This window comes from Aphidius gifuensis, linkage group LG3, assembly GCF_014905175.1.
Source record: "Aphidius gifuensis isolate YNYX2018 linkage group LG3, ASM1490517v1, whole genome shotgun sequence".
NCBI classification, from domain to species: Eukaryota; Metazoa; Arthropoda; class Insecta; order Hymenoptera; family Braconidae; genus Aphidius; species Aphidius gifuensis.
In genome coordinates, this window is record NC_057790.1 from 966,140 (window position 1) to 980,992 (window position 14,853).

Below are 14,853 nucleotides of genomic sequence, written 5' to 3' on the forward strand. Positions count from 1 at the left end.
TTATTTTTAAATTGAAAAAAATTAGTTTCGAGTTTTCGAGGAATAATTATTTTGGTAGTTGTATAATTATTTAAATTTTATGTTACTTACGATCGTATAAAAATTTCTGTTAATCAAAGAAACAATTTTTAAATTGAAAAAAATTAATTATAAAAGAGAGAAATATTTTTTTTTATTAATTTTAAATAATAATTATTTCAGTAACAGTTAATGCTTAATTTCAATGCTATTTTAATTCCTAAAAAAAATTATTTCTCAAATTAAATACTTCAATGAAATTCAGCAAACTTTGTATGTAATAAAATTTTAAAAATTTTCATTCAAAATAAATTTTATCTCAACATTTATATTTTTTCTATATTCAAATAATTTTTTCGCACAAAATAAATAACTAAAATTAAAAAAAAAAATTATCCAATCAATAGAAAAAATATTTAACAGTGTAAATATTTTTAAAATCATTCTGCTAAAATATTTATAACAATTATCAAAACTCATCACAGACATAATGTTGTAAATTAAATTTATAAAATAATTTTAACTCCGTCTGACGTAAATAACAGCCAAACTACTTGATCACCGAAACAAGTAAAAAAAAAAAACTAATACTCATTTAAATATTAAATCAATTCCAATATTTATTGATTAAAAATATAATAATAATAAAATTTCATTAATCAAGTATTATTTTTATTTATTAAACTGACTAAAATGTCAATATATATATTTTTTTTTTTAATAAACATCCATCCATGAATTAAAGAATAATATTATAAAAAATATAGATAAAAAAAAATAAAATTATAATCATCTAAATTGTGAAAAATATGTTAAATTAAATCGTAAATTTTAGATAAGTCGAAAAGCCTTTAAGAAACTTTCAATATACTGTCAAATAAATTAAACAATCATAAAAATTTTTATTTAAAAATATTTATAAATAATATATTTCCCATTTATTTATTTTTAAATTTTTTTCTATACAAATTATAATTATGTGATAATTAAATTTTTTTTCATTTATTTATTATTATAACATTTTGTAAATCGTGCCAAAACAAGTTCACTATGTGACAGACTATTATTTAATTATTACGCTATTTTAAAACTAAAAAAAAAAAACAAATTTTAACTTGAAAAAAAAAAAAACAACAAGTCGTTAAAGGTGAATAGTAAAGTGGCTAACCTTGTAATAAAATCACCTGTTACACACATAAAATACTAATACTTAAGAATCAATTTTCCATGTGTCTTTTGTTTATAATTATATAATTTTTTTATATTTTTTTATAACCGTGAAAATAAAAATGTTATTAAATAATATACATTGATATTTTTTATACGGAAATCCGCGACGTGTGTCAAATGATAAACACGTGTTTTAATAAATATTAAACATTTTTTAAATATAAAATTATTATTATCTGATGAGAGATAGAGAGAGAGAAATATCGAGTCTATTGTATTGACCATCTGCAACGCATATTACAATCATTTATTATTGCATTATGAATATCATTAATAATTTAAAATTATGCCATCGAGATAACAGATAAATCATATTCACAATGAATTGTTTATCCATCAAATTTATATTCATTTTTTTTTATTTAAAAAAAAAAGAGGTATTTAAAGTTCACTTTACATCATTTTAATATAGAATATCAATGTAGATGTAATGGTAGAATATAGAAAATAGTCAGTATCCATGTAGGTTGTATAATAGTCAATGAATGCAGTAAATTCAAGTGAGTTTCAGTGGTTCAGGGCAAGAGTCTTGCCTACGGTGCTTAATCTTGAGTTCAAAATCTTTCAGAAGCGTAATCTGATAAAGATCGACAATAACTGATAACGAAAATATATTGAATTACAAATGATATTCAAAGGTTTGTGTCGAACCAATGTGATTATCAGAAACTGATACATGGCATTTAGGGCAGTTACCTTCTGGCATAGAAACAGTTGGGATGAATATAATCTCCCTGTTTCTAAGCCAGAATGTAATTGCCCTAAATGCCAAATACTTTTTTGTTCAAGAAAATAAAAAGGTAATTTTTTATTACCAATTAAATAATTTATTCTTTGAAAATATTAATGACAACAATAAAATATATTCTAGTTTTTTAAATTAATCGAAATCTATTGACTTAATTTAAAAAATAAATCAGATTTGAAATAAAAAAATTAATTGATTGCCTTTGTGTTGTGGGATACAACTGTTATTAAAACTGATTATTATTTTTTTTTTTTTCACGAATAAATGATAATAATTCGTCAATTAAAATTAATTCTTCGAGGTTGTAATTAAAATCTATTCTCACGATTGAAATCAAATGAATATATAATTACAAACATTATAAATTTAATAAATTCAATTGATAAATATAAAAAATTATTCTTTCAACAGTATCATTTTCCAACTTTAAATATTTATCTGGTTTAAATTATAAAAAAAAAATAAAATATATCAAGGTAGTATAGTCGAGTTGATATTTTTTTTACAGCATCGGTTCAATGTTTCATTTCGACCCTGATAAATTCAAACCAGCAAGTCAAATAAAGCCACAATAATCAGCTAAAAAAATAAATAATTTCAAACTCAACAGATTTAGAGCAAAAAAAATATCAATTTACTAAAATTAATAATGCCAATTGGTAAATCAACAAACAATTTATTCCAAAAATATTCACTATCAATTTTTAAATTTTTCAAGTATAAAAAAAGCCAGAAATAAATAAATAACAATAAATGTAATAAATAACAATTTGATTTAATTAAAATGTATGATAAATCAATTTTCAATTGAATAATTATATGTAAAATATAAAAAAGGTTGTACGTTACATTGAAAATAATTATAAACAGCATAAAATAATAATCGATATAAATAATCTAAATAATTTCTGGATGATTGGTCACTGGGAATCTATTCCAATATATTCCAAATCAAACTGATAATATCTTGATTGTCAAATGAATTATAATGACAATTATACTAATTACAAGTAATAAATATAAATAAAATTAAAATATAATAAATAAGGAAAAAATATAATATAAATTTTGAAAAGTCGAGTATGCAAGTTGGACCTTCACCACACTTGCCAGACAAAAGTGACCTTGGATCGTCTGGCGTTTTTCTTAGAGTGAAGAATCAATATCCGGTTGCAACGACCTATTGATTTGAGTATTAAAAATTATATTAACTCATTCATATGATAATTGTTCATCAAATTAATCCTCATCAACAGCTTGCATAATTTTTTTTTCACTCAAAGTCCTGGCAAACAAAAAAAAAGAATCAGAAATTTATAGTAAATTAATTTCTTGAGGCTTAACATTAATCATCAATTTTAATAATTATTAGATAAATTGGGAGGATAATTTGTTGATCTAAAATAAATTGATAGTTTGAATTTAAAAAAAAAAATTAAAAACTTTTTATTTATAAATTTTGTTTAAATAATTTTTAATTGTTTGTTATTGTATTTTTAAAAAAATAAAAATCATAAATTTTAGGTAATTATTAAGTTGACAATAAATGAATAATAAAAACATTTTTTTTTCATTTTGTGAATGTTAAATTTACACAAAATAAGATTAAAATAATAAAAGGAAAAAAAAAATAAATATAAAAAAATATTTAGAATATTGAATATTATTTAAAATAATATTGAATGTAATTATTATTACGATGTATTTTTTAAAAAAATAAATAAATTGACCTTCGTCATAATATACATCTGGAAATTTCCTAAATAATATCATTAAATTTTAAATTTTTATATTATGCGTATATTTTAAAATAAAAACAATAATGATATTTTAAATTTTATTTTTTCTGTGGATAGTGCCATTGAATAATTGATGACAAGACATTATCAAGTCAAGGTGTATGCCCGCAAGATTGTTAAAGCAATAAAACCCATCATGAATAAGCAAATACCATCAAGATATTACTTGATAAGAAATATCACTTTGAATCTCTTTAGTGTATTTTTTTTTTTTTTTTATTTACATTATTATTATACCAAGCTAAAAAGACCCAAGTCCAATTTTTTGGAGTATTTTTTTGCTTGAAATGTAAACAAAAACCATTATGAATTTTTCTAGATGCACAAATACATCTATTCAAAATAAATAAATAATTAAATAATCTACTAAATTATTAAACGAGTTTATAAATTTTTTTAATTATTAGTTAATTAATTAATTAGTTAATAAACTGATATTTACATTAAATTTATCGAATTATTCAAAAATTTATTTATCATTTAATCATAGTTAAAATTAATAACAATATACATTATTTATAATTTTTTTCAAGTAATTTTTTGTCTCTTAAAAAATGCCGAAATTAAATAAATTATATACATCCCCATGATCACCATGAATTTTTTTAGAAGACATTTAATTATTGGACAAATTTCCAGTTAAAATAAATCAATAAATTCTTAATTAATTAATAAATGACTTTATAAATTTTTTTAATTAACAACTGATAAATTGATTAATTAACAAACTCATAATTGAAATAAATAAATTCATTAATTAACTATTAAATAAATTACGAGTCAAAATTAATAACAACATGTATATAAATTTATCTTAATTTTTTTTCCTTCTCGCCCTCATTTCAAATCTTTAATTTAATTTAATAATTTAAATAACAATATTTAAACCATAAAAATAAAAAAACAAAAAATTCCAGTTATCCTTGACACAAAGGATCAATTTGCAAAATATTATTGATTCAAAAATATTTAAATGCCAAAAAATGTCAATTCGAAAATCAATAACCATTTTTTGTGTCATTTTTTTTTAAAATAAAATTTATGCTCAAGTCTATTGTTTTTTTTATTAAAAATTTTTTCATGTTACTTTCTTCCGGGATAATTTCAGTGCTCTTACTATTAGCATTTATCTGAATAATTTATTTTTAATTTCTTCAACAAGTAAAGAGTGTGTGGGCTGAGACAGTGTCAACAGTAATAAATAAAACTTTTTTAATTTGTAAAATATCATTTCTAAGTTGTGAAAAAGACATGACATCGAAGGTTAGTTTGGTCACACGTTTTTCAACATGTCTTTTGTTGAATTATCAGTAATATTAAACTCGTCTATTTATTATAAAATACATAACTTGGACAATCACTCGACCATCATTATGCAACCTTGCTTCGTATGTGTCTTAGATATATTTATTTAATAATATGCATGAATTTATATGTCACATTAACACTGTCAAGCTAATGCAATATTTTAGCATTGATGTTAACAAAAATAAAACAACTAAATGTCTTTATGACGACAAGGGCAAAAGAACAAAAAAATTATTCTATTATCATAAAAAAAAATATAGAAACCTTGAATAGAAAAAATGAAAAAAAATCACGCACTGCAAATTAGAAACAAAAACATTCCCATGACATAGATTTTTTTTTTTTATTTTTTTCTATTTTAAATATTCCCATTGAGATATGTTATTATACTGCATGATGGATGATAATATTCAATTTATGAATGAACACATTATTTATTAATACATGTTTATATATTTTTTTAATTGATTTGCTTTTGCTTTTTTTTAAACGACGCTGTTTATACTATTATTAGCTAATTTTTAAATTATTTTATAAAAATTTTTGAGTATTTTAAGAGTTAAAATAGAATTACTAGGAACTATGGTAGAAAAATCAAAACGAAATTAAACGAAATCGAAACAATTTCGATTTCGAATGCTGTCTCAATTTCTATGAGAAATTTTCGTCTAAATATTTTTCTACGTTGATTTTTAGTTGTGTTATTAAATTGTTTAGACTATTATTGTCTTTAACATCTTCCAGTTTGTATAATAATTATAAAAATTTTTTTTTACAGAGATGTGGAGAGGCCAATCAGAAATATCTCAACACAAAATGATCCGCACCTTTGTGTTACTGTGCATGATCATAATATCTGTCGCAAAATGCCACAAGGTAATTCACCAAAAAATAATTTAAATAAAAATAATATTTAATTTTCATGAAATTGTTAATTGTTCTGGTAAATATTTTTTTTTTCTTCCAATGACAAATGTGCAACGTGAAAGTAATGCTTTACATTATTCAATAAAATATTTTTTTGTTAAAATCCCATCATTTTATTGTCAAAACCATGGGAAAATAAAATTTCATTATGCATTATTCTCCAAAAGAAAAAAAGTAATTTAAATTGTCTTTTTACTCAATGTCTATTTGTGTGTTGTTTTTTTTTTTTTTCATTTGAAAAGACAGTTTTGTCACGTCGCGTGCAAAACTTCCTGGATTTTTCATTCGTGTTACAAAATGATTGGCAAGCAAATCGACGTAAATTTGCATTTAAATTGTTTCACGATTAAAAAAAAATATAAAATCATTGCCCTAGCTCATGAAGGTATTATATGGTTAATTTTTTTTTCTAACTTAATTCACTTTATTTTAATGGCTCATTGGTATATCACGCGGTCACGTTATCCACGTCAAATCATCGTTCACTTCCGACAAAATTATTTGCCTGTCTACATTAAACATTTATTGCTAATGCACGTTTGCCATCAATAATTTAATTACACTTTCTGTTTTTATTTATATTTATATAAATTTATTTGTTTTAATTTTTAAATGCGTGCGAATATAAATTGCAGAGCAATTAAAATATCTTATTACAAAATTTTGAAATATTATTTTATCAACTATTTTATAAAGGGATACTTGAAAGTTAAATATTGAAAATGAATAAATTTAAAATAATAATAACTAATTAATTTTAAATTTATGTTGAATATTTATTAACACGTTTGAGGAATATTTGATAATTTTATTATATTATTATTATTAACAAATAATTAAGAGTACTGTCATTAGTATTTTTAAAGAATAATTAAACTATTTGAAATAATAAAAAAAAAGGACGTTTGAGAATCATATGTTCTGGCGTAGATCAAGTAATTTTATTAATTGTCTATGCCAGAAGATATATTCCTCAAACGCTAAAACTCAACTTGTAAATATTTTATTAAGAAACAGTTTGGACACAAGTTACAGCTTCGAACTCAGGCCCACAAGCACCATAGGCAAGACTCTTGCCTACTCGACCACCGTCTCACTTGATATTTATTGCTATTCAATAGACTATCATAAATATATACATATTTTATTTAAAATAAAAAACCATAAAAAAATAAAAAACAATAATTGTTTTATCAAATAAATATTTAAAATTAATAAAATAATAAATGCATGCGAATATAAATTACAGGGCAATTAAAATATCTTATTACAAAATTTTGAAATATTATTTTATCAACGTGGTGAAATTATTTCAAAAGTATTTCGTATTTATTCACAGCTCATTAGAGACTCAGACGTGACAGTTGTCAGTGGTTAAATTATCAAGGACACAGTGCCACTGTTTTTTTTTTGTTGCTAATTATTATTGTTGTAAAAATTTTCTGAGACAATAAATTTTTTTCCAACATCCTGGAGATAAATTCAGTATTCATTTTCTAATTTTATTTATTTGAATAAATAAATTTATTTCTAAACTTTTTGGAATTTTTATTGATTAATTCAACTCGTGATTGTTGAAAATGTAAATTATATTTTTTACTTTTTTATTTTACAGTTGAATTTATGAGTTATTTTAAAAAGTTGAAAATATTTTACATTTATTCGAGGATTTTTTATTGAAATTACTATTTTAATTGATTTATTTATTTTATTTAATCATTTTAAAAACTTTTAGATAATTTTTTGACAGTATTTTTATCATTTATTTATTCAAAATATTTTTATTGTCTATAAAGTCTTTGTGATCTTGATCAGGATAAAAAATTAATGCTACAAAATCACGAATGTTTGAGATTGGTTACGAATGAAACGCCCTGATTTCGATATTATATTCCTTTCACTCTCAATTCGTATCGAGGTCAACTCATCCTTTTGTAATATTACCAAACAATATTTTATAAATAAAAAATAAAACCCCGATAAAAATCAACAATAAATATAATAAAGAAAAAAAAAATTTCTCGATCAATTTTATTACCCAATATATAAAATAATAAATAAAAGAAAGTCTCAAAATTAACTGGATATATATAATAATTTTTTTGAAGTTCAATAAAACAACTCAAAAAATTCATTTGAATATCAAATAAAAATTTTTTTGTATTATTAACCAATGACGATTAAAAAAAAAAAATTTGTATTTTGAAAATAAATAATAAATTAACAAAGCTCTGATCTGGTCTCGTAATAGGTGAGCAAAAAAATAAATACATAAAAAAAGAGGATTCACCGGTTCGCGTTGATAAAATCACGTCAGATTGTTGAGATTTATATTTTGTATATTGTATCCGGGCAACACGCGATCGTCTCAGGCGCATCATCCTTTCACTTTTTTATGTACTTGCACATGTGTTGAGCTCGTAATATTATCTCGACCTTTTACAATTTTTTTTCCTTTATTTTTTTTTTTTCAATACTTTACTGATGAATATTACGAGCCCTATTACATACTCAGTCTACCTGTGTAATTAGATGAAAAGAAATTTTTAATAATAATAAAAATATATTATTTTATTGTCTGCAAAAAGCTTTCGAAAAAAAAAATTAATTAAAAAGCTCGGAAAACAATAGGTTTAAAAAATTTACAAAAATTATTTCCATCATAATTTTATTTATTTTTATGACTTTGTTATTTAATATTAAATAAAAAATTTTATTATTTATTTTTATTCAATAATAACAGTTCTATTTAAACAATAAAAAATTAAATATCAATTTTTTTTTTCTCTATATTTATGATAGTCTATTGAATAGCAATTAATATCAAGTAAGATGATGGTCGAGTGGACAAGAGTCTGTCCTATGGTGTTATTGGGCCTGAGTTCAAAACCTAGACATACATATTGGTAATATGGTCACTACATAATCCTCTGGCTCGAATACCTCAGAATATTAAGATATCAGCTGTTGTTAATGAGATTTAAGGTCATTCCAAATCCAGCGTTTGAGGCATATATCTTCTGGCATAGATAATTAAAAAAATAACTTGTCTACGCCAGAATATATGAATCTCAAACGCCAAAAATTTTTTTTATAATCATTCCAAACAGTTTAATTATTCTTTGAAAATATTAATGACAGTATTGTCAAATATTTTCCAAACGTGAAATATTTATTTTAAAATTAAATAAAAAAAAAAAAAGAAGCTGCAATTTTTTTTAATTAATTAAGACACATGTTCAGTGGACATACGTCTTTATACTGTTAATAAATTAAGCCTAATTGATCAGTTTAAAAAGCAAATAGCCAAGTTATTTGCAAAATATTTTTCTATAAATTTTTCAACATTTTATTTGCCTCAAAAAAAAAAAAAATAAAAGCATTTTATTATGCTAACACTTGATGCAATAATTATAATAATAAATAAATTATAAAATAAATAAATAATTTGTTTGCGCAGATAATGTAGTAGTGAAAGTAAATTAATTCAATTAATATGAAGATAATTTGATCTTTTAAAATTAATAATACATTTTGAAAGATTGTTTATTATCGATTTTAACTAGATATATTTATCCAACACTTTAATGTCATCCAGTAAAATTGATGGGATCAGCTTGATGTACAGGTATATAATTTATTTTTAAAATTATTTTTTTTTTATTTATTTCAGATACACGAACGAATGACGGCAGACGAGAGACTGTCAGTGTTCCAGACGTCGGATGACGAGACTGGTAAGTTGATGAGTCCTATTAGCTGATCAATTTCAAGATAAACATTAAAATTATATTTACATTTTTTATTAATTACCTGACGTAAAAATGAAAGCGTTTTACAATTATCCTTCTATTTATATTTAATTATAAATATCATTTCTTTATCGTTTTTTTAAATTTTAAATTTTTAAAAAAAAGTTGGAAATATTTCAACGTTTGCTATTAGTTGAAATTAATAAAAATTCCAAACTCACCACGGTGCCAAGATATCCATCAAATAATATCATTAATATATTTTAAATTTGATATTTTTATTTGACAGTTAAAGGCGTGAGTTTATTTGATAAATTATTATTAATTAATATTTTTTTTTATTTTTTGATATTGTTTGTAATATGCGGTAAATTAATTTTAAATTCTGGTAAATTAATATATGTGTTTTTTTATTTTTTGAATTTATAATATTCCCGGAAGCATCTTTAATCAATTTGTCAGCTTGAATTAACTGTTTTATTTATTTTTTTATTTATCTTATTTAAAAATGATATCTGTTTTTTTTTTTTTGGAGTTATAAAATTTCTGTAAAAATTCAATCATAATCTTCGTGAATCGTGGGAACATTTTTACGACCAAAGAACTAAATAATTTCATCGGAATATTATCTATTTTATATATTCAAAAATAAAAAAAAAATTGATGTATTCTGAAAATTTTAAATTCATCATGATTACCGTTATTGCTAAAACGAAAAAAAAAAATAGTAAATATATTTATTAGCAAAGGAAATGGAGAAAAAATTATAAAGATTCATCCAAAGAAGCTAAATAATTTGAGGATCAATTTTTCATTAAGAAATTGATTAATAAATTCCAATATTTATATGTTTTTTTAATTTAAAAAAAAAAATAGTGCCATCATACGAGATCGTGCCTGTTCTCCACACGAATAATAAAAACAGCTTGTTTGGCGAACCAGAAATTCACCTTAAGGCATTTGGAAACAACTACAAATTGTCCTTGAAGCCAACAGAGGGTCTTATTAAATCAGGCAAACACGTATCCATGTGGACTGTTTCCAGAAATGACACAAGTCCAGATGGCCTTTACTATGAACAAGTTCCTGAGGTAATATTAACTAAATTCATAACTTTTTTTTTTTTTTTTAAATAAATTATTCATGTTAATATTAATTATAAATGACCGTGATCATGACTTGAAATTTATAAATATATATATATTTTTTTTTTCCAATTGAAAATCAACAATATTTAGTTAATTATTTTTGTATTATTAATTTGACAAAATTTATATTTTTAAGCATTTAAAAAATCAATGACATTTCAATTAGTGTTTCGTTTTTTTTTTTTGATTACATTACTAAAAATATCTATTTGAAAAAAAAAAATAAAAAAAAGTTGTGGCGTTTGAGGATCACACATTCTGGCGTAGATCAAGTAATTTTATTAATTGTCTATGCCAGAAGATATATGCCCCAAACGCTGAAACACAACCTGCAAATATCCTGATTAGGTATTGTATAATAAAAACGCGTAAGTTAGATAGGTTTCGAACTCAGGATTACAAACACCATAGGCAAGGCTCTTGCCCACTCGACCATCGTCTCACTTGATATTAACTGCTATTTAATAGACTATCATAAATATATAAATATTTTATTTAAAATAAGAAACCATCAAAAAAAAGAGAACAATAATTTTTTTATGTCAAATAAATATTTAAAATTATTAGAACAAAAAATAAATATAAATTAAAATAAATTGTTTACAATATATTCAAAAAATCAATGACATTTCAATTAATGTTTAATTTTTATTTTTGATTACATTATTCTAAAAATATCTATTCGAAAAAAAAACTTCAAATGAAAAAAAAACCATTGAAATTATATTAAAAATTCACTAGCAAATAAAAATCAAAAAAAAAAAAATTAACATTTCTTAGAATATTTTAAAGAGTACATATTAAAAAAAATTAAATTTCAAATAATAATAAAATTGAGTCATTAAAACAACACGTCAAAAACGTATGATAAAAATAAATTTAAAAAAAAAATAAATTATCAACCAGGCTATTTTATTTCAGGATAATTTGATATCCTGAAACTTTTCATTTAAACACAGTCATTTAATTTTTTGTTCCATTTAATTTATGTAGGTCAGGAAAGTCAAAGAGTATATTTTTTTCCGAGAAAAAAAACTAGGCTAATCCCTTTGTGTAAATAAAAAACAACACAAAAGAAATTTAAAGGGACAAGCAAAAAAAATACGACCCTATTCTCGGAAACGTCTCATTCAACTAAAACCATTTTTTATCAATGAATTTTTTTTTAATTTTATTATTTCATTGTTACTGAATTCTTGGAATAATTTTGTAATAAAAAACGACTTGAATAAAATTTATTTAAAGCACAATACCGTAATTACTATAAATAATTAATTTTCATGTTTTTTTTTTTTTTAATTAGGGAAATGCTGATATCGGTGAAATATATCAAGATGCAAAAAATATGGCGTCAATATTATTGCATCGTGATGTCAATGGAAAAGTCCTAGTGGTAAGTTTTAAATAATAGCATTTTCTAAATATTATTTCACAACAAAACACACCATTTTTATTATTAAAAACATTTCGTAAAATATCAAGCCAAAATAAACAAAAAGCTTGTTTATTCTTTTCATAATTATGGTGATATAGTTGCAACTCATCGTATTGTGTTATATTCCTAAATGATGATTATTAAATTTTTTTTTAAAAAACAATTTTAAACAACTGACGGAAAAAACAATTAGAGGGTGGCAAAGACAATCGTGATCGTGTGGCGAATAATGTTGAAATAATATTTCTGTCCTCATTTTCATTTGTTGTTTTTTTTTTGTGCACTTGTTACAAATCGTTATGTATATAAATGTCTATTTATTGTCCCAGTTTTATTTGACATAGCATTTATCAAATATTATTCATTCATTTTCGAAATTGGAGAGCCTTTTGATTTATCAAGGTGAAAGACAATTGGAGGGCGACGACAGGCTACATGTCCTCGCCTCTACTAACAATCACTTTTTTTTTTATTCAATTTTTTTATATTAAATTTATGGACATACTTGCATCTGGTTTATTAAAAAATAATTAAACAATTCCTCCGGCAATGTATTTCACCTCGGTCACGCATCGTGTACAACTTGCACACCTTTTTTTTTCATAAAAAAAAAATTTTTTTTCCTTCATTTTTGCAACATCGAAACGCTTCATTATATTCTATGAGCAATAATGATAATAATCATTCAGGTATTTAAAAAAAAATTCCATGTCTTTACATAATTTATATATATTTTCTATTTAATTTTTCAATTTTTTATTACTACTGGAAAAAAAAAAGAAAATTTTTTTTTCAAATAATTCTACTTGTCGCATGTGTCAGTTGATGACATTTTCCATGACATTATATTTATCGTTATAATTATATCTTTATTTAACTTTAAATTTATTATTGTCTGCAAAAAAAAAAAAAAGTCAAAGATATTTTTTACAAATGATTTTAGACTGTCAAAGTTTAGATAAATTAATTCAAATGACACGTTGATTATATAGCGACGTTTGACCGATTATGCAACTCGTAGTTGTTGATGGTATATTATAATATAATATTTTTTAGATATATAAAAGCTTGTTCAAAGTAACCCAGTGTGTCTTGACCTTTCGCTTTCACTCTTCTTGATGATGGCCCAGTGGGTTCATAAACCGTTGAACGAGCAATGAAATACTGCTCATCCTTCTTGGCTTTTGTGTCTGGCTGTCATGTTTTTTTATTTTTGGTCTAGCTTTCTTTAGCTTGAAGCAGTCATTTTTTTTATTTTTTATTCAACGAAATTGTTTGGAATATTTAGCATATATTTTGTTGGGTTATAATTAATTATTTTAAGAGTTATATAAAATTAAATTTAAAACATTTGGGTCGTTTTGTTGTTTAGATTATTAATTAAGGTTTGAATTGTTTTATTTATTTTGCCAGGAAGGAAACATTGGATCGGATCTGGTTATTCGATCGCTTCCAAAACGTATTACAAATGATGTTGTACCAATTACAGAAATGTTACACGAGTCAAATTTACTTCCAAATGTAACAAGAACTAAAAGAAATTTGAGTCAAACTCATCATCATGTTGTATTCAGAAGAACGAGTAGACCACTGGACGAAGAATTTAGTGATTTCAGTAATAAAAATACTATTTTATTATAATTTATCAAATAAATTAATATATTGTAATTTTTATTAAATAGAATGTTTTTTTCTTTTTTCTATTTCAAGTGCTCATGGAACCAGATCATCTGTCAAAAAAGTTCAGGTCTAAAAGATCCGTTAACTCAAGGAGGTCAAAACGCGAAGCACCTTACGTCATTTATCCGGAAATACTGTGCATCGTTGATTACGATGGTTACAGGTAAAAATAAATTAAATTTATTAACAATTAAAATTAAAAAAAAAAAAACTATAATTCATTAAATTTTTCAATCGTTTTAAAATGCTTGCAAAATAAGGAGACATGGTAGGATTTAACAACAAAAATAAAATGTTTTAATAAATTTCAATATTTATTTGTACAAAAAATTATTATTGCTATTATATAACTAATAGAAAAATTAATATTTTATAGAATACTTGAAAGTTGAATATTGAAAATAAATAAATTCAAAATAATAAATAATAATAACATTGAGTCATTAAAATATGATGATTAATTAATTTTAAATTTATTAAAGATTTTTGTTGAATGCAATATTAATTTGTTTATAATTATTTTCAAGACAATGGACAATTATAATTTTCATTTACACGTTTGGGGATTATTTGACAATACTGTCATTAATATTTTTAAAGAATAATTAAACTTTTTAAAATAATGAATAAAAAAAAATAAAAAAAGTTTTGGCATTTGAGGATCATACACATTCTAGCGTAGATCAAGTAATTTTTTGTCTTACTTATCTATGCCAGAAGATATATGCCTCAAACGCTGAACGTAAACGTATTTAATGTATCATTTTATATATAATCGGTAATTTTAAATACATACATATACCAATAT

General features: G+C 22.6%; 1 protein-coding gene across 5 annotated transcripts in view; it reads left to right on the forward strand.

The window, feature by feature from the left end:
• The window catches only part of LOC122851263 (venom metalloproteinase 3), a 44,740-nt gene that overhangs the window by 23,256 nt on the left and 6,631 nt on the right, over positions 1–14,853 (forward strand). For all 5 annotated transcript variants that reach the window (XM_044150379.1, XM_044150381.1, XM_044150382.1 and 2 more), the window contains exons 3-8: positions 5,882–5,979; positions 9,704–9,767; positions 10,659–10,873; positions 12,234–12,323; positions 13,779–13,980; positions 14,076–14,208. In XM_044150379.1, the coding sequence (XP_044006314.1) occupies positions 5,884–5,979; positions 9,704–9,767; positions 10,659–10,873; positions 12,234–12,323; positions 13,779–13,980; positions 14,076–14,208 (800 nt within the window). In that variant the 5' untranslated portion in view covers positions 5,882–5,883. The remainder of the gene's footprint in view (positions 1–5,881; positions 5,980–9,703; positions 9,768–10,658; positions 10,874–12,233; positions 12,324–13,778; positions 13,981–14,075; positions 14,209–14,853) is intronic.